Here is a 21,084-nt window from a genome sequence, read left to right on the forward strand (position 1 = left end):
AAAATCACCACCCATGTTGTCCACCCAATCAATTACTGCATTATTGATTGTTAATGGTTGTACTCTACAAATTTGAACTGTGCTGGTCGGGCAATAACAAAAGTATAATGAATTATACTTACAAGTTACAACAAAAAGATACTCATTAATTTCATGCATCATTATAGCTTGCAGACACTCCCAGCTCATCAGCAGCTCAATGCATTTAAAACACACACAGAGAGAGACAGTAGTCTGGAGTTATTACTAGATCTCTGCCTATTTTCAGTGTCCCCTCTTGTCTTTTAGGAAACTCTTCATTTAGGACCATTTCTTATCCTAGGGAAATTTTAACAAGCTAGACAAGATAAACTCTTTTTTGGTTTAATTTAAAGATGAAAAAACAATCTAGAATTTAACTTTATCCTCAAGCTTATATTGTGATCCATATATGTATATATGCTTTGTCTTTAGACTTTAGTCCAGAGAAACAAATCTTAATAGAACCTAAATATGCTGTAGGACTGTTTAAGACTGGATTTTATAAAATTGATGGGAGGGAATGTCGGTGAATGAATTTCATACCCTTGCGAGTGAAGAATTTACACTCTTTAGGGACAGGGATGACCAAGAGAGTACACTATACATAGTAAGTTAACTGTTAATTGAGAATAATGGACCGCAGATTATAAAAACTAATTAAAATTGTCCACAGAATATTACTAAACCAAAGTACCTGTAATAAGTTTTGTTATAACTACTATTCCTAATTAAATCAAATCATGAGGTTTTCAGTGTCAAAGGTCTAGTAACTAATTTAAGAATCAAAGAACGATAACATTTTCCCTTAGATTTATCATCCAAGCAACAAATATGCATCAGTATCTTGCAATGAGTCAATCTATAGCTAAAAATTTTAATTTCGGGTTTAATGTCTCTGAGGTATTTATACACATTGGTACAAGTAATTTAAGCAAATACAAATTATCAAAAAGAATATTAAAAAATTAAGCAAATACATCTTCACTTACAAATGATTTCTGTTTATCATTAGAAATTTCTGTTGGATTTTGTAGCTGCTCGTAGTCAAGTTGTCTGCAAGCTTCATACAAAGAGATCCCAACACTTACCGACAGATTAAGGCATCTAACATAAGTTTCTACCATTGGTATACGGATTGTGCCACCGCCAAGAGGTTCATTTTTACAATCAAGCAATGCTTCAGCTGGGAGTCCAAAAGTTTCTGCACCAAATACAAGCCAATCACCTCTTCTGTATGAAAAGTCCTGCATCAATGTGGATAATACTACAGAGTTATTTTCTTCGCAATTCAAATGATGAATTAATTAAGACTGACATATGTATTCATTAAGTATTCTCCGACCCTACATTAGTTCTAGCTACTTGTTAACTTTTTGTGTCTTGAATAGCAACAAGTGTTCACATTTTCATGTTTTTCTGTTAACCTTGTAGGATTTAGCCATTAATCAGTCGAGTGCTTTTCAGTACTAAGGATGCAAAAGAAAATAAAATTATTCCTCCTGGAAATACATAGGCCACTTATTCTCTCCGGACTAAGAGACTCCTAGTCTGAAATAGCAACTGAGACCTAACACTTTACCAAGTTACCATGTCACCTAGTATTAAGTCCCCTTTGTATCAGAGATTCCTAATTAGAATTTGCAATTGGGACCTAATACTTCAGCCAGTTAACGCATCACCTAGCATAAAGTCTTCAGTATATTAGAGCTTCCAAGTTTGACATAGCAATTGGGACCTAACACTTCACCGAGTTACCGTATCCCCTGGTTTTAATAATTGTGAATCAAAAAGTCTTATTACAAGAATGGGTTGAAGAAACTTATGTACTATCCAACTTCCACAAAACTCATGCAGATGGTACCTAAAGAAATACAGGTTGCTGACTTGCTGCCTACTGTACAGGCTACAGCCACAACACCAAAAATGTAAGCATATCTACAAGCCCCAGATAAGAATATTTTCCAATCTCTTCTTGCACAGATCATAAAGGTATAGAGCCAGATTTTGATAAAAGTCTTCAGTAAGGAATACTGGAATACCATTAAGACTTGGGTATCGCTTCAAGCGGATGCTTGAGCTTTATTAGATTTAAGTATTCGATCGACTGTATTATCTATAACAGTTTTGATTGATAATACAAGTTGGTAATTCAGTTTTCCGCCTTATATATTTTTATGGGTGTGTTTTGCATTAGAAGGTGAATCTCGTATTTTTATCCCTAACAACCACTGCATATCCCTAAAGTCCACTAAAAATATTACAAGTCACCGTACACAAATTAACCTGAGTAGCTTAATTATTACAAGTCCGCCACATTTATTGTCTGAATAAGGTATGTGTCAACAATATTGCAACATGCAAAAGAGAATGTGACAAAGTTTATCATATCTGTTTCTAATATAAGATAAATAGGCAGCTTACTGAATGTATGTTCGTTCCTCTCTTTGTAAACGCAAGAAGTCGTTTTTCTCCTTTCTGTACAAAGATAAAAGTAGATACACCTTGAGTAAGAAAGGAAAAAGGAATACTAAAACACCTTCCTTGGAGAAGTAACTACCTGTTGCCTAAAATATTCTCTAAACTCTTCCCAGGAGCTATGCACTTTTACAACAACATATCTGTAATGGAAAGTTAAGAGTTGACCCAGCATGATTTTAAAGCAATAAAGAAGACTCTCAATCTATTAAAGAAAACGGGATCAATTAAAAAAACTGGAACTGGAAGAAGACAAGGAAAAATTGTTAATACAATCAGAGAGCTTCATATTCTGAACCTCAAAAAGGAGTTACAAGAACAACGAATTGGCAGTTTACAATCACCAAAAAAGGCCAATTACATACTATATGTTGAGACAAATTTAATGCACCAAACAGCAGACTATATTAAAAGAAACTATATATTTAAGAGCTGACTATTATCCATGAATGCTCAAATCTAGGTCACTAGCAGGAAAACTCAAGGATAAATAAGATATAACTGAAAACAGACAAAGATGAGGCCCAAACAAAATAATATATTGAAAACCAACATGAAGGATACGGCCAATAATCCAACCCAGCACGTTTTAATTTTGTGTCGTCCACTTGAAAACCTAAAGGCTAAACAAGAAACAATCATTAAGAAATCACAGTTGATATCGCAAGCTACACAATAACAAAATTGAACTATCTTTTAGAAAGACAGATACATCTTTACTCCAAAAGAGATTGAAGCCACTATAAATATCTCACTCTATACTCACACATAATAAACAGTTTCTTGTCAGAAGAAATCGGATAATGTGTACCTCAACCAGGTGTAACCCAACAGCTGATGCTGCACAAGTTCTGGCAATGCATCCAGTGTTTCCAGGAATCTGCCAAGCACAATTCAAATTCAGGTTGTCTACAGCCCAACCCAAAATAAAGCTATTTAAGATTTCTGCCCATCAACTTTGACAATGCACTTCATCTATTTTCATATAATGTAACCACTGAATGTATTATAAATATTTTACTATTAAATCCGAACTGTCCATCAATCTTTGTGCTGATAAATAGTTGGGTTTTAAATGGACTTTCTAAAATCAAAATTAATCGGTATTGACTTAAATAAATATATTTATACTATCACATTAAAATTTATCTAACTCTTTCACTTTTCATTTTTGGGCTATAAGCATCTCTTGGGCGCTAATTGTAAAACTAATCAACCATTTATGCTATTTTCCCTTCAAATATGGCTATAAGTAGTGTTATAAAACTGAATATAGCTAAGCAACGAACTTGCTTTAATAAGGGATTAGAATATATAGTTGGGCTCAGTGTTCTCATGACACTTGACTAGTCGACTAGTCGGTGGACAACTCACGGATTGTAGTCTAGGAAGTCGACTAGTTTGTGGACTAGTGCAAAATCCTCCTGAAAGTGAATAAAAAGAAGAAAAAAGCGTATGTTATATATTCTACTGTATAACATGTACATGCTAATAAGCCAAATCTTAATTCTTCTTCTCCTCGCATTTATTTTCCACTGAATTGATATTGATATAAATGTTTATGTTGTGTGTGTATAGATTGATTAAAACTGATATATACGTTTGTGTACCGAATGGATAGAAGAAAAGAGATGGTAGTTTATTACTATTAATTCATCGACTAGTTTGTGACTTAATGACTAGTTGACAAGCTGGACCTCCTTCAACTCAACTTACCGAACTGACAACCGTAGTTGGGTTAAAGAAGATGAATTTTTAAAAATAAATCTTAGATAGCATATAACCTTGTAGTTGGTTTTAACATATATCCAATTGTGAAACTTAAAAATAAGTGCATAATAGATAGTTTACAAAAAAAAAAGTGGGTTGCTATATATATCTAAAGAGATAAAATCTTTCATCTGGCAATGCAGTTTAGATGAACTCTTATACCGATCTAATTTAATAATTATTCCCGGTGAAGTGAATTTTTGCTTAGGAGGAGAGCAGGTTACAAATTCTGTCACCGGAGGACATGTATTTCTATAATTCTAAGGTGGAATTACCATTATCCTTTGCATGATTCTACTTCTTCAGATATTTAGTCTAGTCTAGTATCTGGGGACATGGAATATATGAAATGGATTAAGAAATAAAAATGACCTATGATCCATACTTAATATTGAGACCTTGCTTCCGGACTCCAAATTTCAAAGAATTGGAATCTGTAAAATGAAAGAAAGGCTTGTCGGGGTTTATTAAAACGGTTTTTCTCTGGTGTGCCCATGGGAACACACTAAGCACTAAAATCTATGAATTTGGATGGTTTTGATTGGCTTACCCTCTTTTATAATGATGGACCCCCTTGCATTTACAACAACCACACCAATCAAAACCATCCACATTCATAGATTTTAGTGCTTAGCATGTGCTCATGGGCACACACTAGACAAACCCCTTGTTGTATGTTTCTAAATAAGTAAATAATATCTATGAGTGTGTGTTTTATTAAAAACAAAGTAAAACGTCAATAATTATTTAACATAAGAAAGTTGTATACATTTCAAAATCACTAACAATTTTTTTGATGCGGTTTTATTTTGAATACACTTCCATTACAGCTTATCCATTTCTGCCCAATACAAACAGTGCTCTCGAATTCTCACTATTATCTGGTGATCGATAAAACCTTACTCAAACTTACACAAACACGTACATACATACATGTATATATCAATTTTGCATTCGATATTAAAAAGAATCCAAATCAGTACCTGTGGAGAAACCAAAACAACCTGAAGAATCTTCTCAGCTGATACTTGCTTTACGGCTTCACCAACTCCAGTTGGCAAACAATTATCACGCCCAGTTTCAGCTAAAATGCAAAAAAAATTAAAATATATACACACAAAACAAGAAAAGAGCTAAACAAAAACGGGTTTCGAGAACTTACAAACGCAGCAACGGGAGAGTGAGAATTTATAGAATCTGTTGGTGTTTTTGGTAGTTGAATATAATGGGCGGAACATTGAGGGAAATGGGGCGAAATTATTTGGTTTTTTAGTAATGAAGTTCAGAGTTAGGGTTTTAAAACCCACCGAGGCCTCCATTTTTCAATTCAGTTTCTCTCTGTTCTTTATCTGTTTTCAGTATTCTGGTGAAAGAAATTGTCTGCAATCAGAGTCAAAATTTATTGGAAAAAAAAATAAATTAAACATGCTAGCTATACGTGTTTAAATTAGTAATTTATAGAAAAATGAATCCACTGTTGTAATCAATTTGATATCAAACCGTTATAATTTATTGTTACATACCACAAATGACAAGTATATTTAGGTTTAATAAATAGTATAAATTTCAATAATAACTTTTTATGTTATTAAATTAATTTATTTTAATATATGAGTAATTTAATAAAGAGAATTAATTTTGATTAATAAACCAAATCAGTCTTATCAAGAATTAAGTTTCAACATTATGTCACATTATTCTGATGTGAAAATAAATTATTTCTTGTGAATTGGGTTATTAAAGAAATGAGAAATAAAAATAAATTTTAGAAATAAATATCAATGTTTGAGTAAATATGATGACATAGATTTCCAACAAACAAAATAACATTCTTAGATAAAAAATTTAGTATAACGTGTTTTGATCTCTTTTGCTTAGGGCTGTTCACGAACCGATCCGAGCCGAGTTTTGACCGAGTCGAGCCGAGCTTTAAATTTTTTCTTATCGAACCGAGCCGAGCCGAGCTTTCTTATCGAACAAAAAAGTGTGTTCGAGCTCGAGCTCGATAACTAACGAGCCGAACACGAGCTTGTTCACGAACAAATACGAGCCGAGTCGAGCCGAGTCGAGCCGAGCTAGATAAAAATAAGGCCAAACCGCTACTTTATTCTTAAAATAGCAAGCCAAATAAAATTTTTAGTATGTTTTGATGGTACCATATTATAGTTGATATTCTCATGATCGATTTGATATATTATATGTTGAATTCGGGGTTCAATAACATATATATATTACGAAATTATTATGAAAATATTCTTTTTTTTCGAGTTTTAACGAGCCGAGCTCGAGCCGAACATACTAAAAGCTCGGCTCGAGCTCGTTTTCTTAACGAACAATTTTTTGTGTTCGAGCTCGAACTCGTTAACTTAACGAGACGAGCCGAACGAGCTCTTAACGAGCCGAGCTCGAGCTTGTTCGCGAACAGCTCGGTTCGTTAAACAGTTCTACTTTTGCTCTCTTATTCACACTTTTTGATCAATCCAATTTGCGTTGTCAACTGAATCAAATATTGGGATCTCGATCTACTCACCGACATCTGCAAGGACATCTTTGAAAACGACTCATTTTGAGTGAATATACTCCACAAAATTAAGGTGTACTTTTTCTAATTCACACTCTTAATTGTTTATGTGATCCGTTGATAATGTAGATATGTTCATCAAATCTTAATATTATTATTCGTAAAATATATCTTTTGCATTTTGATATTTGCTTGCGTAAGAATAAGCTCTTTGCAATCTTGAGTCTTGACCAAACATAGATTTTTGATTTAGTGTTAATATGTTGTTCTTACGAGATATTAGATTCCGGGAAGATGATGGTGGTTTGCGGTGGTGGTTGTATAACTTTTGACTAAATTTTTGGCATAATTTATAATTTCAGTTTTATAAAATTGTATTTAATTTTTGGGTTTAATTGTCTGCATTAATTTTTTTTTTCCGGTTACAATAGAGACAAATATTATCACGCAATATTATTTCCTTTTATAGTGATCGAGTCATGTGTTTATATTTAAAATTTTGATATTAACTTTTTTAGTAATTGCTATAGTAAATTTAGTGTTTGATGTTTTACTTAGATTCCAAGTACATTGTATAAAAATTTGAATTTAATTAAAATTTCCTTTATCATGTTAAAGTTGATTCTTTTGTACAAATGGAAATTATTTGAATTTTTTTGAAAATGTCTTGATTCTCATTTAATCGGTTAGTATGTTAATTGTGCCTCTATTGATAGCTAATTTTGTACCATTTATGGGCGGCCATGATTGATGACATATTATTGGCTTGTAAGGAGCAATTATGTGCCACTTTGTTCGCTGCAATATGTGCCATTTTGTTGGCTGCAATTATGTGCCATTTTGTTGGCTTGTTAATAATTGTTATTTTATATTTTTGGTATATTATTTTTTTCCTTCGTGTCTCACCAAAGATCCATCTTTGGTTGAGACTTTAATTAATTTCCTTTTCACTACTTGAAATGATATACACATGATTTTAATAATATTATTTATTGGATATATTATCTTTTATTTTTTAATATATATATATATATATATATATATATATATATATATATATATATAATCAGTCATATATATGGACTTATATTCTTATGGTTTCATTTGTTTATATTTTCAGGATGCTTGGAAGAAGACGGGTTTTTCTTTTCGGACATTAAAGTTTTATTATCTAAATTTCTCCGGTCATCTTGCATGTCCGATGGTTAGATGATAAGCTCTCTTGAATGAAAGAACTATCACGGTGAATTGACGAATCATGTCGGTTAAGATTTATTCTCATTTTCAAAAAAAAAAAAACATTCATAATCAACCATCTCAACAAATACTGTTCTCTTTCTTTCCCCCCCTCTCCCTCTTCCCCTCCTCTCCCAATTCTTCCGATGAAAACTATGTTGATGCATAGTCATCAACACATCACTAGAAATGGTGTTTGAGTCATCTGAGGTTATGAGTCCGAAAGATCACGATTGTCAAAACTCATATCTACGGAAATTTATTAAAAAACAAGAAAAACAAGGGTGATCTTTTTGATTCATAAACTTCATGATTATGATCATGCATGTGTTGTTTTGTATCCTTCTTTGTCATTTGTTAATCTATTTTGTCTGGATATGAGGAGAAATGTCGGAGCATAAAGAAAATGATGTAGCATGCCCTAGAGTTTTGTCTTTTTTGGAAATTTATAAAAATTGAATTGAACATTAAGAAATTTTGTGTGCGAAGCCCGAGCAAAAAACTAGTAATTTGCAAAATGTTTTTTAAAAAAATTAGCAAATTTTATGAAGTGATAATTTTTTAACTAAACAAATGTAATAATTTCATCGTTCATATCGTTTTTTAATCATCACTTGAATGCAAATAAAAAAATATTTATAAATTTTAAAATATTAGTTTTAAAACTGAAATGACACCATTAAAACTGAAACCGTAATTTGTAAAACCAAGCCGAACCAATATTTTACGGTGTGATTTTGATCTTCGATTTTCGAAACCGTACTTGAATAATTACGTAAAAATCGCACCAAATCGCTTCATGCGCATCCGATCCCCTAATTAGGTATCTATCCTTAATTAGGTCTCAGCTCACTGAACTTGAACACAAATAAACAAACTCAAGTCGAGCTATTAGTGTGTGCGGCTCGAAGTAGGCCTGAGATTGGCTCAAACTTATTAACTTATTAAAACTCGGAAAAATGACATATATTCTGAAAATATTTAAATAATTATTCTATCTTTCTTTGTCTTTTAAGAATATATTTATAAAATATATAGAAGAAAAGTTGTGCTCGAATAATATAAGGTTTTATTTAATTGGATCAAGTTTAATTATATGTAATTTTGTAATATATTACTAGCTACTCGTGTTGGATGGAGTAGGCTCAATTCAATTTTTTTTTGTTCGGCTCGTAGTTAACGGGCTGCAAACACAAACCCAAACCCTAGATAGCAACTCCTCTTGGTTTGTTCTCCATAAATAGGACTCTATTCTTCACTCTCAAACACAAACCCTGATCTGCTCCTCTCTATCTAATCTTTTCCTAAAGGTACATTATTCTCTATAGCATGTGAATTATGTATATACTTCGATACTCTTCTATTTTACATCTTCTTGTGTGCTTTGTTTTAGTTTTATTTCTTTTATAACGCTCTTTGATTTGTTTGTTCTTGCGTTTATAAATGCTAATCATGACTTGTAAACTTGTTTTTAATTTTTGGGTACTATATTTATGTTTCTCTGCAATTTAAAGAATTGACATGGATATGGATTTTGGATAGAGCATGTACTGGTTCGACTCGGAACATATGTTTTTGGTTTCAAAAATCAAAAATCACAACCGTAACTAAACAATCGGTTTCGGATTGTAACACATGGACTGTAATTCTAAGTCAGCTGCTGGGTTTTATTAAATTAAGATATTGCATAGTTCTAATGCTACGTCGTTTTGTATTTAGAATATTTGGGATCATGTGCCCAACAGAGCACTACTAAGCTGAGATTAGGGTTAGTTGAGGGTCAGACTTGAGCTGAGAATTTTCTTGTTTGTTTCTCCTATTCTGCTTCAGTACTTTTCTTATCAATGGAGTTTTCATTTTGCTTTTAAATACTGCATTTTCTCTTCTTTACAGTGGTTACATTTGAGTATCCATTTTAGTCGGTTACAATTGGTATCAGACCCAGTCCCTCCTCAACTCTTATCCTCCATGGCTGAAGGCACTCGTATTCGTGCCTTGGATGACATGCTAGGTGTTCATGAGGGAAAGCTTGCAGAGATGGCTGAAGAACTCAGTTTGAACATGGAGCATGTCTCCAAATGTTTTGGTGAAGTTAACCAGCGGATCGATGGCCTGGGCATCCGCCTGGATAAGATGGATGGTAATTTTGAAGAGCTTAAACAGCTACTCTTAGGGATTCAACACAGCCGTAAGGAACACAACACCGAGCCACTCATTTCTCAAGCCTCCGAAAATGCTTCTGTAGCGACAAGCACTAACATGGTTTCCACCAGATCTGAGGTAAGCACTCTTGCTCAATTCTCTACTCCTCCTGTTTCTGTGGTCGCACCTCCGGTGTTCCCTCCTCACTCTTCTCCTTACACTGTGTTCATCCCTCACCCACACCAGCACTTTAAAACTTGGGTTCGGTTTATAGATATTGGGGAGAGTACAAGCCTGTTCGGCTCAGGACCATATGTCTTTGACTCTGCGGTGTTTTGGTTTTGAAAACCTTGGGTTATCGGTTCAGTTCCGGTTACAAAACCTGATGAACATGAAATTAAGCAAAAAAGATAAAGTACAACTTGAATAAATAAAGCGTAATGACCAAAATTGTGTTGAACGAAAGCGTTCGGCCCATGCTAAATTAATAGCATGGTAAATGAACTTATAAGCATTATGTTACTTTTCCGAATGTCAAGGCCATTGTGCAACCCAACTAGATTGATGGCTGAAGCTTTAAAATTTCACCTGCTTTTGCCCTTTTCCTATTACAGTAAGTGTCGTAACATTCCAGATTGTAGCATGGCTAAAGTTAAAACTAAAAATTAAAACTATTACTCAAGTTGCTAAGCAAAAGAGGAAAATTAAACCTATGTGTGAGAGTACATAGTAGTCCCAGGCAATAAGAATCGTAGAAAAAAGAGTTTACGAAGTATATAGTTATCTCTGGAATAGTTCTATATGATGCTTAGTTGGGTGTATTTGTCCTTTTTTGTTTGTTTGTTTGTTTGTTTGTGATCTGATTATGAATACTAAAGAAAAAAAAATCCACCCGATCACTTGCTTTTTTATCAGCGGAAGGAAGGTGTGGCCAGACCCACTATGGAATTACCTCTAGAGATGGAGGCTAATGCTCTATCAAGATTGCCCATCAAGACAACAGTCCATTGCAAATGTGTATGCAAAAGATGGCGTAGTGTACTCTCAGACCCTTACTTTGTTGATCTGCATCTATCAAGATCACCTGCAGGGCTTATAGTTCAAGAGGGTAAAATCCTTAAAATGGGCGAAGTAAATGACAAATCTGACCAGCATGATATTCGCCATGACCCTCTAATGAGATTAAAAGTACCAGATGGCTCAGTCTTAAGTGGTTCAGTTAATGGGTTAATTAGTTTAAGGGATAGGTATGATGCTGGTGCGGCTCGTATATGCAATCCAGTTACACGAGAGTATATACTCCTACCATATAACAAGAACATCGAAAAATCAATTCCTATTATCCGCAGTTTTGAGCCTTATGAATTGTCAGGTTATGGGCTTGCGAGTTACGGCTTTGGATATGTTGAAGCCAGCAATGTGTACAAGGTAGTACACTTTTATGAAGGTAAGTTCTTTTCAACTGAAATCTCGGGTAAGTCAAAGTTCGAAATTTATAGTCTCGGAACAGGCAAATGGAGAAGTTTAGGAATTGTCCCCTTTTTAGTCTGTCATCAGGATGGTATATATGCCAATGGTAACCTTCATTGGCTAGCTTGTGTTCAGAAGGACAGACCTAATGAAATGGTGTGTACTTTTGACTTGGAGAAAGAATCATGTCAACTAACTGCTTCTGCTCCACAAGTTGGTGGGTATGTTGATTATAGGAGTTTGGGAATGCTTGGAGGGTGCTTGTGTATCTGCGATAATAGGTCAGACTCTGAACTTGTCCTTTGGGTGATGAAGGATTATGGAGTAAAGGAAAGTTGGAGTAAGGAAATCATCATTCAAGAATTAAATTTTGGTCTTCACTGTCGTACGTTTTATGTACTAAAAGTTTTGAAAGATGGGAGTATCTTGATGTTGTGTAGTGCAAACTTATTATTCACATATCATCCTGGAACTAAAATCTGGCAAGTAGTACCCTGTTTTAAGGAATATGAGATTCAGAGCATGTATGCATCAGTTTATGTCCCAAGTTTTATTAGCCTCAAGAGCTTCATGTTGGAAAATGTTTCCGGAGTTTAGCTATGAAAGCATCAAATGAATGTAAGGTCTGATCATGCAGCTCAGCTCTTTGGTTACTGGTTTAGTTATAAAGTTTAACTTGTTATTTTCCATCAAATCAAATGTAAGGTTTGAACAGTCAGCTTTGTCTTCCTTTAGTAGTTTAGTTATTAAGTTTAGTTGCTTTGCATTACAATGTAAGGTTTGAACCTGCAGCTCTGCTCTTTTGATTACTACTTTACTTATGAAGGCCCTTCCGTTGAATGATTACCATGTCCTGTAAAATGAGTTATTATGTCATAAAATTTTCATTGATATGGTGAATGGTTTATATAATTTTTTTGGATATACTTCCTATGTTTTGGTGACAAGAAAAATAGTTGAATTAAGATAACCGCATAGATATAATGGTGTAATATCGAATGTATAGGATTTTCCCAATGTCACTTCTTTCTCAAAATTTATTCTAATTAGTAACTCACCCTTCTTTGCAGAGTTGCAACTGCCATATTTTCATTTCTCATGCATAATTCATCATGTCATCCAAAATGTACACCCTCAAAACCAATGACTTGTTGATCCAGTGGGATCTCGCGCTCCCATAGGAAGGACCTTTAGTCTAGTGAGATCTCTGGCTCTTTCTATGATATCGATCGCCCGCTCCCTCTAGCAAGGACCTCTTGGTCTAGTGAGATCTCTTGCTCCCTTTATGATATCGAGAGTTCGAATCTTGTCAAAGACGAGCGAGAGTGTGAGTGCATTAAATATAAATGTTTTATTTACACTGTCAACCACTACAACGTCTGATTCTGCCGTAGCAGTACAAGTTTATAATTATTCCATGTGAAAAAATGGAAACAAAAGTTTAAATTTCAAAAATTCAATAAATATTTACATCAATTAATTGCTGAACAAACTTACGAATTTCTCCATCAGCCCCAGTTTTCACTCCAATGTTGGTCATTCTAATCATCGCTTTTCCGTTTCAATCCATCAAAACCACTTCCACCAATATATCTCTGCACAAAATTTTTTGTTGTACTATCCTGCCACAAGCTTTGATCAGATTCTAGAATTCACCGATTATTTTGAACATTTTTAAAGATAGAATGATCGAACTTGTCACCACTACCATAATCTGATGCAATTCGTTTACTTTTAGTGCCTCAAAGTTAAGAGCCACTGCATATCTCTTAACTTATTTCTATCAATAAAAATTTCTTTCGCTCCAATTCATTCACTCTTGAGTTTTGAATTTAGATCTTTGTTATAGTGGAGCCCAATATGAATAAAATATGATATAGAGAAAAATATAAAGAGCATTGTTGGAGTTCATGCTCTTAACTTTGTACCAAATTTACTAAGAATTATATTTTTTATATTATATTTAGGAGTCAATTAGGAGGCTTTTGGAGATTCTCTTGAAAATAAACTAGAATATTAGAGGGGTGTATTGGATTGGGATTTTAAAGCATTTTTTTGCATTCATGAAATCCGAGGGTATTCGATTGGGATTGTTTGAAATCCATTAAAATCTTGAGGTATTCAATTGGGATTTTAAATTATGCTACAAAATCTGGTGGTATTCAATTGGGATTTTAAATTATGCTTTAAAATCCGAGGGTATTCGATTGGGATTGTTTGAAATCCATTAAAATCTGATGGTATTCAAATGCTGATGGATTTTTTTTCATTTCTTAAAATGATGGATTTTGTGGCATTCTTCAGTGTATTTTAAGTTTTTTGAAATCCCACCAAATTCAATGGGATTTTGAAGCATTGTACCTAAATCTTATCAACTCTGCGACATTTCGTCAAGAATCCGCACAAAATCAAAATCCCATACAATCCATTAAAATCCATAGACTAAAAACAATGCATTAAAATCTCAATCGAATACACCCCGTTTGAATTGATTGACCACGACAATATTTAAGAGAAAAAGAAATTAGAAAATGTGAGTATTGAATTCTAGCCACAAAAAATGCATAAAAAATTTGAGCAATGATACTCAGCGTCAAAATTAGTGCCCCACTCACAAATTGGTCCCCTCATTTAGATCAGGTCTGACGTGTTAACGCTATAAAATGGCAGTATCGTAATTATCTTCTTTCACAAACTTCGACTAAAGAAATCTATACTATAACAGGATACTACATTCTTACAAGTTACATCTACATCCCCAGCTCAACCTATTAGTTTTTCTTTTACAAACAATCAATCTCAATTTTTAATTTTGTACGGACATTGAGATTTTGAGTGAAAAACGAATAAAGTTCGGTCATCACTTTGCGAGAATTTGATCATGTACAACTCTAGAGAAATGGATAGTCTTCTGTTTTCATCGAATTTCAGGTTCGCAACAGCAGCAGAATTTACGAAACCTAAAGATTTAATGCATTCGGAGCTGAAAAATTACAGAAGCCGTGATTTCGAAACGACGGGACAGAGGAAGGAAGAAGAGCAGAGCAGTGACTGTTTCTTGGAGGCTCTTTGTGCTGATACTGTTGGTGGACAACCTGGTAGGGCTGATTACTTGGACATGAAGGCTTCGAATATCGAGGAGGTGGATTTTAATGCGAGGTTTGGCGCTGGTGATTCTAAGGTCAATGGAGGCGAGAAGGAAGTTGTGGCGGATTCTGGTTATTTGGTTGCTTGTGGTGCGGGGAATATGTATAGTGATAATATGAGTCAAGTGAAGAGTCAGAAGAGTATTAGTAGTTCGAATTGCTCGAATTTGATTCGACATAGCAGTTCTCCTGCTGGATTTTTCGCAAATTTAGCTGATGAAATTGGTAAATTTTAACTTGTTATTGTTCTGAAATGTGAGCCTTCTTTGTTGAGTTTGTGTATGATTTTTCTATTGTTTATATCCTGAATAAGGAATTCGGGACTACTAGGTGCTTTCTCTACATATTATGAAAAGAGAAACTCAATTGGAGGATAAGCTGAGAATTCAGATTTTGAGTTCTCTGTGGCAAATAATTTGCTTGGCTGATAATTAAGCATTTTTGATGAGCATGGTTGAATATCCATGATGCTTGCTTGGTGTTCTTGGTACTCATCTTTTTGAATTATATGTTATGATGACTTTGTTAGGCTGATAAGAACTTTATGATTAAATTCAGGATTCACTGAGACGAACGATGTTGGAAATTTCAGATCTGGTAGGGAGACTAATACAGAATTGAATTTCAAATCCGGTAGGCTGGGCGATTATATTGACATCTCATCTAAACGGTCTTCTCACTCGAGGTTTATGCCTCAGATTGCTGAAAGTTTAGATGAGAAAATTGAAATTAGTGATGGGTACTTGGCCAATGGACAGCATGGAGGAGATTCAAATAGGCTTTACGTCCCCAATTTACAGAATGATTCTACCTGCAACAGCTTAAAAAGGTACAGAGATGGTGAAGGGAAGATGTTAGCCGATATGAACGCAATGGATACACCGGTACTAATTAACAGCGTAGGTGAAAGTTCTTTATTTACTAATTGTGTTTGTTTCTAGTCACTCAACTATATATTTTATTTTTTTGTTCCATCAGAATGATGATCCGAAGCATTACACTTCTGGTTTACTTCACCAGCTGAGCTTGCCAAACACTTTTGCTGAAATAACAACGATGGAGAACTTTGTGAACTTTCAACAAGACTCCACTCCTTGTAAGATCCGCGCCAAAAGAGGCTTCGCCACTCATCCACGAAGCATTGCAGAGAGGGTAAAGTCCAAGTATCCCTCTTTCAAAAATCTCAATTCTAAAATTCAGAGTGTGAGAGCTGTCCTAGTGGAAACGGGGCTTTGCCTTGATCCAAAGGGATCCTGCCTTCCTGGACATAAATCCTAGGCAGGCTAGGATGTCCTATAATACGTCTTTTCACCAAAAATCTCAATTCAAAAATAATTGACATGACCTATGCAACTTGATACTCATAACATTAAACTGCGCTCATGATTTGCAGGTGAGACGAACACGGATAAGTGCCCGAATGAAGAAGCTCCAAGATCTTTTCCCCAACATGGACAAGGTAACTTACAAGTGATGCACTAAATTTCTTTTTCTCATATTGTTTGAAGCTGACAAGTCACATTATTCTTGTCAACAGCAAGCAAATACAGCTGATATGCTAGACTTGGCCGTTGTCTACATCAAGGACCTCCAAAAAGAAGTGCAGGTAACCTCAAACTTCTGTCTCATTCAAGCGTACAAGACTCACCGATAAGCTTTGCTGGAAAACTAATCTACTTATTCATCGTGCAGACTCTGAACGAGACTCGGGCCAAGTGTACATGTCCGAGTATCCGAAAATGAAGCCTGAGCACCTCTCATCACTCATAGTCCATTAGATACCAGAAGAATATGGATTGTAAAAAACAGAACCAGATGGTTTCAATTAATAATGTAACTTCCATAAGTTGTTTTGCTTACTCGAGATATTGATTCGATATAAATAAAGAGAATATCCACCAAAATCTTTATATAATTATGTATGTATGTTTCTCGAAAAGATTAATATTTTAATACAAACAGATCGGAACGGATCTGACCGAATACTCCAAAGCGAAAAAAACCGTTGGAGAGTCCCACTAGTTGTTGCACCAACAACTTTTGCCCCACTTTCACACAAAACCCCCATTAATTTACTATTATATTTCATACATATACAGAACTGAAGCATCTACTTTTTTCCGGTCATCAATCCGACCCGATCTGCGATCGATCGGGTGATTTGTGGAGTAAAATGTCGAATTTTCACGGCGATTTCAATCAGAAGATCGATTACGTCTTCAAAGTGGTGCTAATCGGAGACTCTGCCGTGGGTAAATCGCAATTGCTGGCTCGTTTCGCGAAGAATCAGTTTAGTTTGGACTCGAAAGCTACAATCGGCGTTGAGTTTCAGACGAGGACGCTTGTGATTGATCAGAAAACTATCAAGGCTCAAATTTGGGACACTGCTGGTCAGGAAAGGTAGTGATTTTCTGTTTAATGTTAAATCTGGAGACCGGAGAATTTTATTCATTTTTCGAGATTTCTTATTACTTACCTATCGAGTTTATAAATACTACATTGTCCTTGTTGTGTGGTAACTTTTAAGGAATCACTGATGCTCGTTATATGTTGATATGTTTGTTTACTTTCCTGCTGGTAGTTGTACTGGATTCATATGCAGTAATGATTATTTCTAGAGTGATAGGATTAAGGGAGTGTCATTTAGTTTAGTGTTATTTGTAGTAGTGAGCTTGTAAGAGATAGCTTCTTTGGGCACTGATAGGATTAAGGGAGTGTCGTTTGTTTGAAGCGGTTTTGTTATTATACTGTCTATGTGACTTCATGCCCGATGTTGTTTAGTGTGTAGGAATCTTTTATTGTGGTGCATATAGCCTTTGACATTGAATGTCTTCATTCCCTATGTTATCATTAATTGTGTAGGACACTTTATATAGGAATGTAGCCATGTAGGTAGTGTCTTGCGATACAAACCTTAAGGCAACGTCAATTTGATGTGTGATGTGTCCTATTACTACATTTCATCAATATGGAAATTATATTCCGACCGGTTAAAAGTTTATTTAACTTGCATTGAACGCCTACCACACAGCCACACCTTGTTCTTGTGGTTCTCTCATCGTTCTTACTGTCATTTCAGTTTAACAAGTTTGTTGCTTGCCTGTCAAATCATGATTCTTAGACAACGTTGGTGAATCAGCGATTTCAACAATAAAACAGTGCCGGACACTAGTTTTTTCTAAATTCAAAGCAACTAAGTATGTTTTAAAATAGCAGGCTGGGAGATTTTAAACTAATTTTTTATCAAGTCAATTAAAAAAAAGAAGTGGACATGGTGAGTTAAATAATTTAATATGAGCATCCAGAGTCAAGTATCACCACTAGCATGACAAATGCAGAATAAAGCTATGCCCCAATTAATTAAAAGAAAATACTCAAAAGGAAAGTTACGCCCTCAAATATCCAATAAACTCTTTCTAGTATTCCATAGAGCAAGCAATATTATTTCCATAAAATCATGCATATTTAGAGACATTAAGCACTGCACCCAAACCTTGTAACCCGTAACAATCTGTTTTACCTATACTAACAGAGAATATCATATACATATCCATAGTACTTAACCATCTAACTTTGACTTGCGTTGATAAATAGATATGACAGTAAGAAGCCGTAGTATTAGAAAATGAATCAAGAAATGAAAATTTACTTGAATTGAACATGAAAGCTTCAGCAAATAGAAATGTAGATTGTTTTTCTAGCCTATATCTATGAATATTTTTCCCTATGAAGTTTGGCTCTGTATAGATAGAAGTATTTTTTTGGTTCAATTAAAATAGACAATTGGATTTTAGGGTTTTTTAATAAAAATATAAGCTTAGCCTTTCTGGTCCAGTCCAGGGCTATAAAACCGATTTGATGATGCTCCTAGCTCATGTTTGAAAAGATTTACTTTAATAGTTTTTTAATGGTTTTTGAATAATTGGAACTTCTAGTTTCGGAGCTCAACTCATTATCCAAAGAGTGCAGCTTGAACATTCAGGCCGAAAATCCAAATTCTATCAGAAACCCTTCATTGTGGAGGATCTTAATACGACAATCTCATAGTAAAAGATCTGTTTTAATTTTTTTTCTTAGATTGATATTGGGTGCTCACACTAAACTAAAATACTTTTTCTCAGTTGCTCTTATCGTTGGTGTTAGTTTTTTGGATTTATTTTGTTTTGGTTCAATACAGTAACTTATAAATTGGATTCCTATAGCTCCCATCCTTTGTTTAGAATTTCTTCTTTCTCATAATTAAACAGTGAGTTCTACTATATAAGAGACTGTCATTTGCAGGAAATGCTAGATAGTTGGTTTGTATCTGTCTTTTGTTGAGTTACTTTTACTTCTTGATAGATAATTGAATAAACAATCTTTTTTTAATGTCTTAGAATACAGTTATACGACATATTGACAAATCAATAACAATAAATTGGTTGTGATATTGCAGTACAAGAAAAAAAAAGTTCAGAAAGAATGTACACAATCTGAGATTCACAATCTGCACAAATAATAGTCATGTAGGTGAATACTGGGATGCTATTGTTATCTAAAGTTACCAGATTTCATGTTTGGTACAGATTTTTTAGGTCAACATTTGTTGAATTTTAATAGTGAGCAATATGAAAGTTACAAAAAAAATTAGCTGCGTTTGTAAAAAGTGGTTAGTTTTCAGCCTTTGGTTATTAATGTGTTCTAGAATCAGGATAAATTTAAAAGATACTAACTATATTGTGCTATGTATGTTCATGAAGTGTGAGATTTTCAGTTTTAAAATTGTATCTCCACGCTTTTTCTTTTACTGGAATACCTAATTCTGTAATGACCACTGACCAATCCTTGGTGAGCTCAGATATCGGGCTGTCACCAGTGCATATTACAGAGGTGCAGTGGGGGCAATGCTAGTGTACGACATAACCAAGCGCCCAACGTTTGATCATGTGGCTAGGTGGTTAGAAGAATTACGAGGCCATGCTGACAAGAATATTGTAATTATGCTGGTAGGGAACAAAAGCGACCTAGGACACCTTCGAAATGTTACTAGTGAAGATGCAAAGGAATTTTCTGAAAGGGAAAATTTGTACTTTATGGAAACATCAGCCCTCGAATCAACCAATGTCGAAACAGCTTTTAACACAGTTCTCAAGGAGATATATGACACTGTCAGTAAGAAGGCCCTTGTTGCCAATGAAGCAGACTCTAGTGGGAATTCATCACTTCTCAAGGGAAACAATATAGTTGTACCTAATGCTGAACCATCATCGGGAGGTTACAAATATACTTGTTGTTCATCATCATAGAACACAATGACATTTGACTGAAGTTTTGGAAATTGCTTTAGGTAATGGTTACATCCATCTTCCACAAACTGATTTTGTAGAATTTTAACTCTATATATATACATACACTTCTGAGTTCTGACATGATCAATTGTCTTTATTTAGGATATGGTGGCTTCAACCTTGTCTAACTAGGAATTTGTCTCCTGCTTTATAGACTTTTTGTAGCCAACATAACTGTATCAGATGGCACATTCCATGTAATACATGGGGATTTGACATGTGGCACTTTTTGATAAAACTGTGTCACTTCTTGGCTAATGTGGTCTATAGACCAAAGCCTATCTTCACCTATTCCATTGCTATCTGAGTGTGTTGCAAGACTATGCAACTCTTAAATGTTAGAACTCATTACTGATTGAAAGCTTCCTGATGTACAAATTCGGTTGTTAATAGTCAGGCCTTTTGACACATGATACCTTGAAGTATAACCAATGAAACACATTGTTTATGTTCCTCTGTTAGACAGCTAAAACTAGTTAAATATCGTAATATGGTTGCGTAATTGTTGTGCTCATTCAATTTGGATTTTAAGATCTTGTCAGATGATCTAATGCAATTCTTTGTTGCACATAAATAGAATTTGACTAAGATGGCAATTGTTATAATTAACAAGCTCAGTAGTACATTTTTTTTACATGCACTGCAGTGAACAGTGCTCCATATGCACTGGAACCAGGCTTCCCTGCCTTATACATCGTCTCCACTAAATCTACTGCCTGTCCAGCTTTTCAGGCGGCTAAATCTACTGCCTGTCCGGCTTTTCAGGCGGCTAATTATCAAATATACTGAATTGTATTTTAGCCTCAAAATTCAGGTCATGTGGCTGCATTCTGCTACTTCGTTTGGCTGTTAAGCTTGCAAGCACAATGATCATCATCTCAAATAGTACTTCTCTCCTAACGGGATCGGATACAATGATACAGATCTATCATCTCACATATTAGAATGTAAAGGGGTTCCAGGTCAAGAAAAGAAC

At 34.6% G+C, this 21,084-nt stretch overlaps 4 protein-coding genes across 6 annotated transcripts; 3 read left to right on the forward strand and 1 right to left on the reverse strand.

Annotated features, from left to right (window-relative positions):
- Window positions 1–881: 881 nt before the first annotated feature.
- Window positions 882–5,682, reverse strand: LOC108208843 (uncharacterized). Its single transcript, XM_017379414.2, has 7 exons — window positions 5,429–5,682; window positions 5,250–5,350; window positions 3,308–3,376; window positions 3,061–3,119; window positions 2,579–2,639; window positions 2,443–2,496; window positions 882–1,265 (listed from the first exon to the last, which is right to left on the reverse strand). Exons 1-7 carry the CDS (start codon window positions 5,583–5,585, stop codon window positions 987–989), a joined length of 780 nt encoding a protein of 259 aa, XP_017234903.1. The 5' UTR covers window positions 5,586–5,682; the 3' UTR covers window positions 882–986.
- Window positions 5,683–9,174: 3,492 nt separating this feature from the next.
- Window positions 9,175–12,481, forward strand: LOC108208839 (F-box protein CPR1). 2 transcript variants are annotated; one of them, XM_017379409.2, is made up of 3 exons: window positions 9,175–9,333; window positions 9,917–10,303; window positions 11,081–12,481. In XM_017379409.2, exons 2-3 carry the CDS (start codon window positions 9,992–9,994, stop codon window positions 12,230–12,232), a joined length of 1,464 nt encoding a protein of 487 aa, XP_017234898.1. In that variant the 5' UTR covers window positions 9,175–9,333; window positions 9,917–9,991; the 3' UTR covers window positions 12,233–12,481. The 2 variants fall into 2 exon arrangements, with proteins under 2 accessions (XP_017234898.1, XP_063943567.1); XM_064087497.1 differs by having other exon boundaries at window positions 9,177–9,333; window positions 9,963–10,303.
- A 1,867-nt stretch (window positions 12,482–14,348) lies between these two features.
- LOC108209656 (transcription factor bHLH130) lies at window positions 14,349–16,699 on the forward strand. 2 transcript variants are annotated; one of them, XM_017380687.2, is made up of 6 exons: window positions 14,349–15,006; window positions 15,340–15,665; window positions 15,760–15,933; window positions 16,175–16,240; window positions 16,319–16,387; window positions 16,474–16,699. In XM_017380687.2, the coding sequence occupies exons 1-6, from the start codon at window positions 14,517–14,519 to the stop codon at window positions 16,522–16,524; spliced, it is 1,176 nt and encodes a 391-aa protein (XP_017236176.1). In that variant the 5' UTR covers window positions 14,349–14,516; the 3' UTR covers window positions 16,525–16,699. The 2 variants fall into 2 exon arrangements, with proteins under 2 accessions (XP_017236176.1, XP_017236175.1); XM_017380686.2 differs by having other exon boundaries at window positions 14,378–15,006; window positions 15,340–15,680.
- A 90-nt stretch (window positions 16,700–16,789) lies between these two features.
- On the forward strand, window positions 16,790–20,561 carry LOC108209657 (ras-related protein RABA4d-like). The gene is made up of 3 exons (XM_017380689.2): window positions 16,790–17,181; window positions 19,619–20,107; window positions 20,211–20,561. The coding sequence occupies exons 1-2, from the start codon at window positions 16,955–16,957 to the stop codon at window positions 20,064–20,066; spliced, it is 675 nt and encodes a 224-aa protein (XP_017236178.1). The 5' UTR covers window positions 16,790–16,954; the 3' UTR covers window positions 20,067–20,107; window positions 20,211–20,561.
- Window positions 20,562–21,084: the final 523 nt, after the last annotated feature.

Source organism: Daucus carota, chromosome 2, assembly GCF_001625215.2.
Source record: "Daucus carota subsp. sativus chromosome 2, DH1 v3.0, whole genome shotgun sequence".
In the NCBI taxonomy this organism is placed as follows: Eukaryota; Viridiplantae; Streptophyta; class Magnoliopsida; order Apiales; family Apiaceae; genus Daucus; species Daucus carota.